Source organism: Bos javanicus, chromosome 13 (genome assembly GCF_032452875.1).
Source record: "Bos javanicus breed banteng chromosome 13, ARS-OSU_banteng_1.0, whole genome shotgun sequence".
NCBI classification, from domain to species: domain Eukaryota; kingdom Metazoa; phylum Chordata; class Mammalia; order Artiodactyla; family Bovidae; genus Bos; species Bos javanicus.
In genome coordinates this window covers 58162436-58175937 of record NC_083880.1, presented here as the reverse complement: position 1 = coordinate 58175937, position 13502 = coordinate 58162436, and the positions used below count along the sequence as shown (strand labels likewise).

The 13502-nt window shown below is 49.5% G+C and overlaps 1 protein-coding gene and 1 long non-coding RNA gene across 2 annotated transcripts; one reads left to right on the top strand and one right to left on the bottom strand.

The window, feature by feature from the left end:
- Positions 1–538: 538 nt before the first annotated feature.
- Positions 539–11846, bottom strand: ANKRD60 (ankyrin repeat domain 60). The gene is made up of 4 exons (XM_061437053.1): positions 11120–11846; positions 6140–6270; positions 4250–4415; positions 539–1329 (listed from the first exon to the last, which is right to left on the bottom strand). The coding sequence occupies exons 1-4, from the start codon at positions 11550–11552 to the stop codon at positions 1028–1030; spliced, it is 1032 nt and encodes a 343-aa protein (XP_061293037.1). The 5' UTR covers positions 11553–11846; the 3' UTR covers positions 539–1027.
- LOC133259484 (uncharacterized) lies at positions 10005–12551 on the top strand. The gene is made up of 2 exons (XR_009740422.1): positions 10005–10641; positions 12379–12551. It is a non-coding gene; the product is annotated as an uncharacterized LOC133259484 (long non-coding RNA).
- The last annotated feature ends 951 nt before the right edge of the window (positions 12552–13502 follow it).

Below are 13502 nucleotides of genomic sequence, written 5' to 3'. Positions count from 1 at the left end.
CAAGATTTAGATTAAAAAGCCAGGTTCCTGGCTCTGGAAAGCTCTAGCTGCCTTTGGCTCACTTACTGCTGAGTGGCAGCATCTTCTTCAGGCAAGGTGTGGGCGGGGTACATGTCAGTCTGCTCCAGTCCTCACCCCTCCGTCTGGTCTCCTACACTCAGCTCATCACTCACATGGCAGCTTTCATGGGCTGTCGAGCCCAGAGCCCAGCATAGACGCTGCCCCCTAGTAAGGATGCTGGAGCTCCCCCAGTTCTAGAAGGACAGGAGAAAGCTAGTGTCGGGGAGGAGAGTGCTTGGACCTTTGGGGATGGGACAAGAGGACAATAAGAAGCTGCCAGTTCAAACTCTCTCCTTTACGAGCTATCGTCATCTTTTGCACTGGTCTCCTTTAAATCCAATGTCAACTCACCCCTTTTCACCAAGAGTAACCAGGGGCCCCTTGTGGGCAACCAAGCTCGGATGTCTTCTGGCCAGCCTCGCTTCCCACCCCAACCCTACCTCTGACTCAGACAGCAGACCCCTCCAGGAAGGCTCAGGAAAACTTCTGGAACATTGCGAGCTCAGGGAGCATCTTGTTCCATGAATTTAACGAGCTGGAATTCACAGGTGACACTGCCCACCAGCCGGCGACAACCGCCCGCCCTGGTTTTGTACCATAACAAGAGCTACTCTCATTGTGTCCATTACCCCTGCTATGCGGATGCATTAGATGGTGTCCAGACGGGAGAGGAGGTAATTGGTCCCCATCACCCCAAGCAGCGTTCCTGGGTATGATGAACAAATAGCTCGAAATTAAAGGCTGGCGTGGGAGTCTGTTAGATCCATAATGGGTTAGGAAATGAACACAAAGTCACCCACTTCTATCAATATTCTCCCCACGTCATTTGCAAACAGGACAGATCATTTTGTGTCTGATTCAGATTAATTGCCATGTTTCCCTGAATTTCTGCTCACCACGGCCACTGTTCACCGTGGACCTGAACTCAGGAAAGTTACCCCGAGTCGGTGTCAACATGCAAACGTTCCTACACTTTGCTGTCCTTGGTGCCGAACCCGGACTTGACTCTCCGAAAAGCCTTGTTCACCACAGGGTCCAGCGGGTCCTTAGTCCCCATCTTCACCAGCCAGTAGAAGAGGAACATCCGTCGCTCGCTCTGGGTACGGTTCAGGCGGCGGGCGACGGACATGGGCGTCTCCCCCTTGGCATCCTTGTCATTGATGGAGGCCCCATAGTTGAGCAGGAGGCTGATACAGTCCAGCCGGCTCATGGCTGCAGCCACATGCAGGGGCGTCCTGCCCACAGGGGATCTTCCCTGACAGTTGGCACCTGGGAAATAAAAGAGTTGGCTCAGGGAGGGCCATCCTGCTGGCCAGAGCCAACCTTCAGAAACCTGTTCAAGAAGAAACTCACAGGGAGGGGCCGAGGTTTGGAAAGGAATGCTTTGGAGAATGAATAACTGCTCCCCACCCTGGTACCAGTGCCACGAAGGGATCACTCCTGTATCCCCCCGACCCAGCATCCAGCCCTGCTTCACCCTCAGGCTCCTCTTGTGGCAGACAAAGACCTTTCTACAATCCTCGCTCAAATCCTTGGGGCAATGTTCTCAGTCTTCACCGCTCTGTCCTACCCACCTCGCCTTATCACTCTAGCATTACCCACCCCCCGACTCAGCGATCTTCCTCCCCCACCATTCCATGCTTCACTTAACCAGCCTTCTAGCTTTATCCTTTCAACACACCTGCTCCCTTACCTTGCCTCAGGATCTTTGCACATGCTGTTTCCTTTGCTAAAAACACTCTCATCCTTCCGCCCCTCCCTTGGGATAACCTTATGTTTCTTGAGGTTTCATTCACTTCCTCAGGAAAACGCTCCTTAGTCCTCCTCCCCAAGAATCCCCCTGTGCATAGTTTAGTCAAGTCTGACTCTTTGTGACCCCACAGACTGCACCCCGCCAGGCTCCGCTGTCCATGGGATTCTCCAGGCAAGAATACTGGAGTGGGTTGCCATGCCCTCCTCCAGGGGATCTTCCCACCCCAACGATTGAACCCACATCTCTCACATCTACCTGTGTTGGTAAGAAGGTTCTTTACCACTGAGCCATCTGGGGAGCCCCTGCATTTTGTTCAGTAGATCTTCTGTGTCTCCAGAACATTCCACGCATGACTGACCATGGAATTAATTATTTGTAATAATTTGCTGACTTGCCTTCATAAACTCCACATGGGCAGAAAACATGCTTGTTTTGATCATTGCTGTTTTCATCCCCGGCACGTAGCCTGGGTGATGCCTGGAGAAGACAGGCCCCTGGAAGATGTCAGAGGCTGAGCAGCCTGACTCATGGACGGACTTCACTTGGATTGAATCCCTCACTGCCTCCCACAGATGGGTGGGCTAATGACAGGTGTCCAATATAGACTTGTTGAATTGAATCAAATTCTGGGTAACAAATACCATGACAGAGAGAACAAGGCAATTCAATTATACGCAGCTGACATTTTGGTAGCCAGTTTTTATGAGCTATGACTGGTCAGTGAGGTAAAGTTTTAAATGGGTTCTCACAACACCCTTCCTTGGCCCCAGTACCTCTTTACAGCTGCTGTCTGCAAAGGACAGAAAACTTTGCCAAGCTGGCTGTAATTTTTTAACTGGTGCTTTCAAATACATCACAGTTCCATCAGAGTGAAAATGACTTTTTATGAGCTTAAAGGACTGCTGGGCCGTGAAAAGCCCATATTTCATCCTACAACAGGAGAAGTGCAGAAAGAGGGGAGGACCGTCACAAAAACCCCTACCCATCACAGACATACAGCCTGTCATCCTGCCCAAGCATTGGAGATGTTTTCCCAGCTTGGTTGGTGAAAGTGGGGGAAATAGCACAGAGAGCCTGGGATCAAGGCCAAAGGCTGGGAAGAGGGGGTCTAATCTGGAGCCAAGTTGATGTGGGAGATCCTCAGATGAAGCCCCCTCCTGAGCCCCAAGAGTGTGTGCATGCCCAGTCATGTCTGACTCTTTGCAACCCCATGGATTGTAATCTACCAGGCTCCTCTGTCCTTGGGAGTCTCCAGACAAGAATACTGGAGTGGGTTGCCATTCCCTTCTCCAGGGGATCTTCCTGACCCAAGGATCAAACAGGCACCTCCTGCATTGGCAGGCAGGTTCTTTTATCATTGAACCACCTGGGAAACCAGTGATCAAATACTCTGTGCTTTTTCTGGAGGAAGCTGGTGGCCTGGGATGTCTGACACGGTTTTCTCATGTTTTTGAATGGTCTGCACCTCAGTCCCAGGCCTCTTTTCCCCCAAACGCTCTACATTCAGGAAAGATAAAACATACTCTCAAAGAACCTCAGGCAAAGCCCTTTAATTGGGAGACAAGCCAGGCTAAGGCTTCTGTGTCTGTGGACAGAGAGAGTAATTGCCCTTTGGTGGAGGAGAGATGAAAACAAGGGTGTGGGACAAATAATTCAAAGGCTTGGAGAAAGGAGACTGGCCAGCTTGCCAGCCACCAAGGGAGGGATGTCAGCATGGGGCTAGACTCCTTGGGCAGAAAAGGGACCCCAGGTGGGAAGGAAATAACAGGATGGTCTGGGAATATCCCCAGCGGGGTCTGGTTGGACACTATGAACCAGGAAGCCCTGTGACGTGGTATCCTGAAAAATTCTGTCTTCCTGAGCCCTGGCCAAGAGAGGCTGTATTGCCTCTCTTGGCCTCAGTTAGCATGTCCTCAGCCCCCTCAGACAGTGAACGAGTGGCCCAGCGGGGACCTTAATTGGTGGTTGACAAACTTAGGTCCAGGAAACCACTACTGAGCGAACCAGGAGGACAAGCCACTGTGACCCCCTTGCCTGCAAAAGACCCTACTCTTGAACATACTCAGTGGACATGAAGAAGAAACTGATCCACTCAGTCGTGTCTGATTCTTTGTGACCCCATAGACTGTTGTCTACCAGGCTCCTCCGTCCATGGGATTTTCCAGGCTAGAATACTGGAGTGGGTTGCCATTTCCTTCTCCAGGGGATCTTCCCGACTCAGGGATTGAACCCAGGTCTCCCGTATTGCAGACAGACGCTTTACTGTCTGAGCCACCAGGAAAGCCCCTCAATGGACATGAGTTTGAGCTGATTCTGGGAGATGGTGAAGGACAGGGAAGCCTGGCATGCTGCAGTCCATGAGGTTGCAAAGAGTCAGACATGACTCAGTGACTGAACACCAGCCACGTGAACATACCCAGCCGCTATGAGATTTACCGTGTTCTAGAAGGTATTGCACAGCCTCTGAGTGGCCCCTGTGTGAGGCAACATACAAGGCCACGAACGCTCTCTGGGAAATCCACTTCTTCCACTGCCTGTCGTCAAAACGCCCCGAATTTGCAGTTCGGTAGAAAGTGTCTTCGGCAACGCCGAGGCAAGCCAGCTGGATGAGACACACAGTTACATGCGTGAGTCTCAGTGACCTCGGGAACACAGAGGCACCTGGCTGGTGGGTCCCGGGACACCCTGGCGGGGAAGTCAGCTTGGACGCCACGTGCAGGAGGTGGATGGGACAGGCCGGGTTGGGGGGTGGTGGTAGCAGCCCCTAGGGGAGGGAGAAGCTGGAAACCAGCCAGGGGTATCTCTCTCTGCACGTCCAGGAAACACAAATTTACCACCAGACAGGCTTGGGAGGCAGGAAATTCTTCCTGTCCATGTTTTGAAGAGAGAAAAATAGCTTTTCTGGGTGTCCAGAGGAAGGGGGCTGCAGCCCTGAAGGAAGACCCCCGCCAACACCGAACACCCCCCCACCTCCAAGGGAGCACGCACTCCTAGGGAGAGTTGATGAACCTTGGCCTTCCGGTCTATTCTTAGGCCCATTGTCTCCGTTAACGTTTGGGACACTCTGAACTCTGCTGTCAGGTGAATAACAGCCCTGGGACAGAATCTTCTCATGGAGAATTAAAGATCTGAGCCCTGGAGGAAGGCTACGGTTCCAACGGAGAGGAGCCCAGTTCCTGATGCAGGGGGGTGATGACAGTTCTGGCCCAAGATGAGTTGGGGGAGACCCACCCCACATTCAAAGCAAGAGTCAGAGAACCCAGAATGGACACAGCCCGAGAGGAATCCAGGGAAGGCAGAGGAGGGGGAGAAACGCAGAGAAGGAACCAGAGAGTTGTGCAAATATTGGGGGGATGGGCTCTAAGGCTCTTGCTCCAGGGCAGCAGGGTTGCTGGGTCCCTGCCCTGACGTCCTAGAACCACCGCCGCTCCCCAGAACCCCATCCCAACCACCCCCCTCCCCATGATCCGCATCCCAGCCAGAAGTGAACTGTCTCCTCCACAAGTTCCTCGCTTGTCATCGAATTTATTTTCCACAAAGAACTTGCACTTGCCCCCTGTGTCTGAGCGATTCACCTTCACTGTTGGGTAGACATTTCCTCCTCCAGTCTCACTCCCGCCCCCGCCTGCCCCCACCCCCGCCCCACACCAGAGCCCTGCTCAAGGCCTGGCCAAGGGTCAGGGCTTCTGTGTTTCCAAGCCTCTACCTGTCAGGTAGGGGCAGACCCCTGGGACTTTTTTTGGTTTTTTTGCAGCGACGAAAGCTCTGGACTGCACAGTTCCAACTTATCTGGCGTCCTCAGCTGTTAAATCAGGTTTTCAACTTTACCAAATATACTTGTGGTTGCTAGTGGTAAAGAATTTGCTTGCAATGCAGGAGACCCAGGTTCGATCCCTGTGTTGGGAAGCTCCCTTGGAGAAAAGAAAGGCAACCCACTCCAGTATTCTTGCCTGGAGAATCCCATGGACAGTGGAGCCTGGTGGGCTACAGTCCATGGGGTGGCAAAGAGTCGGACACGACTGAAGAGACTTAGAATGCATGCAAATATACACGTGAATAGAAAAAGGGCTGCCCTGGTTCCTTTCGGGGTAGAGTGACTGGGTTACAAATCACAAGTCCGTGGACAGGGAGAAACCGCAAAGCCAAACAGCAAATGGAAACACACGATTTGATCATGATGACAAGTCATTGTTATTCTCTCTACTCTGCAACTTTCAATAAATATTCACATTAAAGAACAAGCAACTTCCCCCTACACACATACCCACACACAATCTACAGTTGCTTCATAAAGTATAATATCCATTTAAAGAAGCATGAAAACACCTTACTGGAATCCCCTTCCACAGCCGCCAAAACCAGTTCCGTCCATCCATCATAGTGCCAGATACATAATGAAATAATTCCACCCGGAATAACGTCGTGGAACTTCAGCGTAGCATCATCCATCAAAATTCCTATGGGGAACAATTTTTATCTTTAAAAAGAAAAATCAGGCATTAAAGATAAATTGTTACCCTGGTTTAGTGAAGAGATTATCTTATTTGTGATATTTGGGTATCACAAAAATACTTTGAGACACTTGAGCACTAGTCTCATTTGATAAAACCACGTATGTCTGTTTGTAGTAGCTAATATTTTTTAGAAAATGAATTTGGCTTAACTCAAAGAGAAGCCAAACCTTTCCCCACCAAAAAAAAAAAAAAAAGCAATAAATCATAAAATTCTGTAAGTATAACTTGCGTGTGTGCATGCTAAGTCACTTCAGTAATGTCCAACTTCTTGCCACCCTATGGACTGTAGCCTGCCAGGCTCCTCTGTCCATGGGATTCTCCAGGCAAGAATGCTGGAGTGGATTGCCATGCCCTTCTGCAAGGGGATCTTCCCAACCCAGGGATCACACCACACCTCTTATGTCTCTTGCATTGACAGGCAGGTTCTTTACCACTAGTGCCAACTGGGAAGCCCCAATTATAATTTAACCCATCACACACAAAAAATACATGAAGTGAACAAAAATCATTTCAGGAGGCCAACTCTAAGTAGAACTACTTGAAGTAACTGTAAATTACAGACAGGTAATAAAGTGGTTATACAAGTCATATACCCCTAAACTAAAATACTGATTCTGGTTAATGTTGTCATCAGTTAGCTTAAAGAGGTAATAATGAGAAAAAAATGTTGGATCTTTCAAATTATAGTCTATGGCAGCATTTCTCAACCTCTGCACTCGTGACCCTTGGGGCCGAATGACTATCTGCTGTGTGGTCTTCCTGGACATTGCAGGGTCTTTATAGAATTCCTGGCCTCTACCCCCAAGGTGGCGGCAGCCTGCTCAGCTAGGTGTGACCACTGAAATGTCTCTAGACTTTGCCAGATGGCCTCCAGGGGGACAAAACTGCCCCAGTGGAGACCCTATGGTAATATGAGCATCTCCATGTCGACCCCCACCATAATTTGGACTTGGTATGGAAGAACATCCTGTCTATGTGTCATCACCCAAAACTGCCCCTTACTCATACCCTTGGGGGAAGATGGTCAGAATTAGTAGAAGAGGACTGTAGAACATTTTAAGAAAATGAAGTTGATTTCAGTTTACCTTTGGAAATACACACACACATCTTCCTACCTGGCCACCTGTAATCTAGCTGAAGGATTAATCGGCCTTTTCCAATAAGCAGACCTAGGAATGGAATGTCTCAACTCTGCCCAGGTTGGATTATCATTTATTCCGAGTAGAATTTGTGAGCATTTTTGGTTTCATGATTGATTACTAAGTGCCAGTACTCAGCACCCACATTCTTTAATCCTCACGACAAGCCAGGTTTGGCTGGTCCATTTGCCGCAGAAGCAGACCGAGGCTCACATGACCAGTGAACAGCAACACCAGGACTCCAACCAGCCCTGCCTCTCCTCGATGCCCTGCCCACTCACTCTAGACTTTGTTGGCACCCTTTGGTTCCCAGCAACTCCAGTTGGTGGATGGAAACATGGAACAGCGATTAGCAAATCTGTTAATTAGGGTCTTATTTGTGCTTCTCACACTGAGGATAATCAGTAATTAGTCTAAATAAGACAACTCGATGACTTCCTAACAACTTTGAAAAAACTGGAGCAAGGTGGTGTTTCTCCGAGAAAGACAAGAGCACGATTCACACCAGCTAAACAGCTCTTAGAGGAGAAGGACATGGCAACCCACTCCAGTGTTCTTGCCTGGAGAATCCCAGGGACAAGGGAGCCTTGGTGGGCTGCCGTCTATAGGGTCGCACAGAGTCGGACACGACTGAAGCGACTTAGCAGCAGCAGCAGCAGCAAACAGCTCTTAGAGAAAATCAGAGCACATTCTCCTTTTACAGGCAGGCAGCAACTGCCTTCGGCTTGGACAAATACTAATTATCACCACCTAAATAAATTATTAGAGTTGACAACAAACATGGGAAGGCGACCCGCCTCCAGGAGAATGCTTCACCCCCTTTTAGAGTTAAGTCTTTCAGGGTTTTCACACACATTATCTCATTTGATCCTCTCTGGCAACCTTTGAGGTGGGTAAAGAGGCGTCAGACTGATTATTTATTGGAAGAAGCCCAAATTTCTTCCATCATCGTGGTATACCTTCTTTCTTGTTTGCCGTCAACAGTAAGGATGGCAACCACAAGAGAGGTCAAGCTTCTAACAGTTGCTAAGTGCTTGCTGACTAACAGGATTGTGACATCAGTGTTAAGCCACTTCGTCTCTTTCTTTCCCTCTTAGCTTTCTTGAATCTATCGCTCGGCATAGCTCATGGGTGAAAATAAATTAACAGGAGGGGTGTCAGACATCTGCAGTTCAAGACACATAATTCTTAAATTACTTGCTTTGGGACTCTAAGCACTTCCATAGCTCACTTCACTTTTAACACATTAAATCCAGGTACATTTCTTTCCACATAAAATCTCGAAAATGCTCTTAAGCATTCTTCCAAATACTGCTCTAGCAAAGCAAATACATCATGAAAAATGCTTAACCGATTTCCAAGAGGGTAAAGGAAAGGACTTTGCTCTTCAGTATGCATTCTGTGTTTCTGGAGTCGTTTCTGCCTAAAGGAGGAAACGGCACTGAGGATTCCGGAGCTAATGGGGCTGTGGTTTACAAATCAGGATACTGAGCCCCAGAAGGGCAATGTCTGGGAGCTTGGAGCTCGGGGAGACAGGCTGCTTCAAGTCTTCATCTCTATCACTTCACGGCCCCTGCAGTATAACTGCAGTCTCTCTGCGCCACCGGCTGTTCACTTTCTCTGTGCAGCAGCCCAGAGAGTTATTTTTTACCTTTGTTTTCTTGTTTTTGTGCTGATTTCAAGCAGGTGGGGAGATGGTAGAGGCTGGGGGGCTTTGATCCTGCTCTCATATTCTGCATATCATAGGGATGGGATGGGGACAGCCAGACCCACGGGGTGAAGGAAGGAGACCCTAGGGGGAGAGGATGTGCTCTGGGTCCACTGGATGTCTCCTATGTGGGGTTTATCTGGACAGGGGACCTTGGGGTCCTGAGTCAGTCACAGGGAGCTTTGAGTGCTGGGTTCTGATTCCGGTTGGGCTAGCTTTGAGCTCCTGACATGGACAAGGAGGCAGCTTGAGATTTGAGGTCCTGATATGGACTGGGTCAGTGTCCAGTATTTGGGGTTCAAATGTGGACAGGGTTTGTTTTGAGATTTGGGATTCTGATGGAGGCAAGGTTTGCACTCTGCCTGGGGGTCCTGGTGTGGGAACGATCTGTTCTGGGATGTAGAGTCCTTCTGTGGGAAGGATTTGTTTTGGCATTTGGGGGTCCTGGATAGCATAGGGATGAGGAATCGGATAGGTCTGCCCTGGATTCAGTGGCAACAGGTTCTGCTATGAGATTCAGAGTCCTGATATAGGCAGGGTTTGGTCTTGAACTTGGGGTTTAAATGTGACTGAGGCTGATGTGGGATTTGGGTTTCAAACACAGGCAGAGTTTGCTTTGAGTCTGGGGGGGGGGGGGTGGTCCTCATGTAGGCAAGGCTTGTTTTGAGCTTTGGCTTCCTTACACGCATATGGCTGGCTTAAACCTCGGAGGGCAAACATGATTTCCATGGAGGTTTGGGGTTCAGATATGAGTACACTGGACTTGAGTTTTGGGGTTCTATTGTGGGCTGACTCTGTCTTATGCTTTAGAGCTCTTCTGAAGACTCTTGGCCTGGGCTTCTGGTGTGGTCACAGTTGAGTTGTCAGATGTGGGCAGAGTTCATTTTGGGGTCTGACATCCTTATGTAGACAGAGACGGCTGATGGAATGGGGTTCAGATGAGTGATTGGTTAGGCAGAGATGAGGGACTCAGAATTGAGCCCATCTGCTCTGGGATTCAGGTTTCTGTTGTGAGCAGGGGGTCACTTGGGGATTGTATTTGAGGTTCAAACATGAGTATGGTTTGCGGAGAGATGTGGGTTCTGAGGCTCACAGAGTTTGTTTAAGGCTCTAGTGTCCTGGAGTCTACTTGGTTGCTGGAGGATTCAGGGTTCTCATGGTCACTTGGTTTAGTCTAGGGATTAGGGGGTTCAGTCTTGGGCAGATTGGTTCTTGGCTTGAGGGCCCTGAAATGAGCAGGGCTTGTTCCAAGCTCTAGTGTCTGTGTGTGGACACTTTGCCAAAGAATCCAGGGTTCTGAAGTAGTCACGGTAACCTTGGAGATTTGGGGTAAGTTTTAGGCAGGCTTGTTCTGGGCTTGGGGTCCTTGCGTGGATACAACTGAATGGTGGATTGGGGGTCCTGGTGTCCCACAGCGTAGCACAGACACTGGAAGTTTGCCTCCATTTGGGGGCCTGACATAAGCAGGTTTGTGGGGTCTGTTGAGGACAAATGTTTCAGGCTTGAGGTCTTGTGTGGCTTTGGGACTTGGGTCCCTGATGAAGAGAGAATGGGAGTCTGACAGTCTGGGTGTCTGAGGGTCCTAGGGGGGTGGGCAGCGTCTGGTTTGGGATTGGGGGCTCTGACCTGGACTGGGTTGACAGGATGGACTAGACAGCTGGCTTTGAGACTGGAGGATTTGCTACAGATCAGGGTCTTGCTGTGGACAGGGTTTGCCTGGAGATCTGAGGTCTAACAGGAACCCAGCTTTTCTGGAATTGGGAAGTCCCTAGGTGGCCAGGATTGGCTTTTCCACCTGGAGTTTCATGGTGTGGGATTTGTTTTGACCCATCTGGGGGTCCTGGTCTGGGCGGGCTTCCCTTGCCCCATTGTAGGTTCAGAGGGGACTTGGCAGCGGGGTGGAGAGGAGTGCACGTGGCCAGGAAAGGGGTCGGGCAGGGGCCACCTTGGTCCAGGTACTGCAGCCGCTGCAGGTTGAAGGGAATGCCGGCTGTCAGGTCCAGCTCCTCTTTGAGCTCCCGCACCGTCATGTTGCTGCGGCAGTTTGTTACGCGGAACATCTCCCCGGAATCTTCCAGCAGCACTCGCATGGCGAAGACATCCGGGACCACGTCAGTCGCCTGGTTCACGGCCTGCGGGTCCCCGACGTGGTTCCAGCCGCGGGTGCGGGACCGCAGCTGTGGGGAGTGGGGCCGCGGGCCGGCAGAGTCCGCCCCCGGCGTGGGCGGCCAGGCCGCAGCGGGGTCGCGGCGAATGGTGCCCCCCGGCGGCGTCGCTGCCTCCGCCGCCCCCCTCCTCATGGCCCGCAGCCCGGCCCCAGCCGCTTTACCCCGTCTTGCGCGCATCATCGCAGCCGCTTGACCCGTCTTGCGCGTCATCCCCGCTCCAAGAAGTGGTCGCGCGTCACCGGCGCCCCCGCCCCTCCTCCGGACAGGTGACCCCCCCCCACCCGCCCCGCCTACCCGCGGTGGGCCGATGGGCCGCAGTTAACCAAAGCGGGCTTCACGTGGACCTGGTGCAGCTTCTTGAATAAGGGGAATGGGCACGGGCGCTTCTAAAACAGTGGGGAGATTTACTGAGATCAATACAGAGGCATCACCACGAGGCGTGCGCCCCCGCACCACACCCCCAACTCCCCTTCCCAGCTGAACGTCAGGTCCTTTAAGCGGGAAAACTGTGGCCTCTTCTTGTCTGTTTAAAATACAGTCATTGCACAATTCGGGGCCAACTACCTGTAGGAATTATGCCTGAATAACGCTCTAAATCATCTCTGCATGCATCCTCTATGGAGAGCTGTAAAGTGCAGTCTTTAGTCATGCTTTAAAATCGTATTTCGAGCATAAATGAAAAAGGCAACATTGCAGAAATATGACTCCTTTCAAGCAGATCTGGATCCAACCTGACAGTGAGGGGGGGGGTGGGGGGGGGGGGGGGGGGGGCGGGGGAGGGGAGGGGAGATACTGGGCTACCCCGGAAGTGGGAGATGGACCTTCCCAAAAATTTGCAAATCTGCACTGAAATCCATCAGTGCTGAAAACGCTCTGGGATTCTTGGAGTGAGAAAGTGCCAAAGAAAACACTATGAGAAGGACAGTGAAGGACACGTCCACTTAGGGACAGTCTGAGACGGTTCTGTTGCTGAGATGCCTTTCAAAGCAGCCCTATTGGTGAGAAACCAGCTTGTGCTTTTCCATTATATTGCCAGAGGCCGAGTGCAAGTCAGATCACAGACACTCAACGCTGCATCTATGAACTAACATGTAAAGACCTAAACTGATGAGAAACCTACAGGAGAGAACAGCAAGGGCAACATGAACAATTTTAGAAAAAAATCTCAGTTGTTACAAAAGAAGAATAAAATGTGAGCTTTAAACATAACTTTTTGCAGAGAAGTGACAGTCATTAAAAAAAAAAAAAAAAACTTTGCACTGGAAAGGCATTCATATAAAACTATAGAAAATTTTAACACTTATAAACTGAAAATTTAAAGGTTAGGTTATTCATCAAAGAGTCTTGACCAGTCTCTACCAGCACAGATGATTCAGCAGGCAAATCCTACCCATCACAACACAAACTTAATTTGTTTTCTTTAATGGAAAGTGAAGCTCTGCACAGAATACAAGATTCCAGCTGAATAAGTCTACATTGCTGCTGGATCAACAGATTTCAACAACACGACAATCTCAATTTCTAAGCAATAAAAAAATTAAAATTTGCTTGTTACCGAAGCAAAACAATAGCTCCATCTATTTACTCTAAGCAAGCACTGAATATGAGATAATTTTTTTTTCTCTTAATATGTAGTCTCCAATGTATTAAATCACTCTTTCCTGAAGTTGCCAAAATGCTATCTCCTGGGTTAGCAATACAATTTGAAGTTCTCATACATGTGCCTTATTTTCTTTGGCACGGTATGGATTCCTTCCTTACTTTTTAGAGTCAGCCCAGTGGAATTTGGGGGAGGGGAAAGCATCAGAAACTCAATATTAGCTCAAGAAATTTTATTTAAAAAAAAAGAAAAGAAAGATAAGAAAAAGATCCCAGGGAAGAATGGAAATAACTCATGTGCCCTTTGCAGCCCACTCTCGGACCCCAAACAGGCTGCTCCTTCCTCCCTGCCTGTTGGCCTTTGAGAAGATAAAAATAGAAAAAAGAAAAATAACATCAGCATACATGCATGCAAAACTTAATCAGATGTTTCTAGAACCTTGAGTTATTAATTAATCAAAAACCTTTTAAATTCTAGAGCATCTTTCTCTTGGTCTAGATTTTAAAAGCACAAACTCTTAAGTCTTATGTACTTAGATTTGAAGTGTATCATAACTTAAG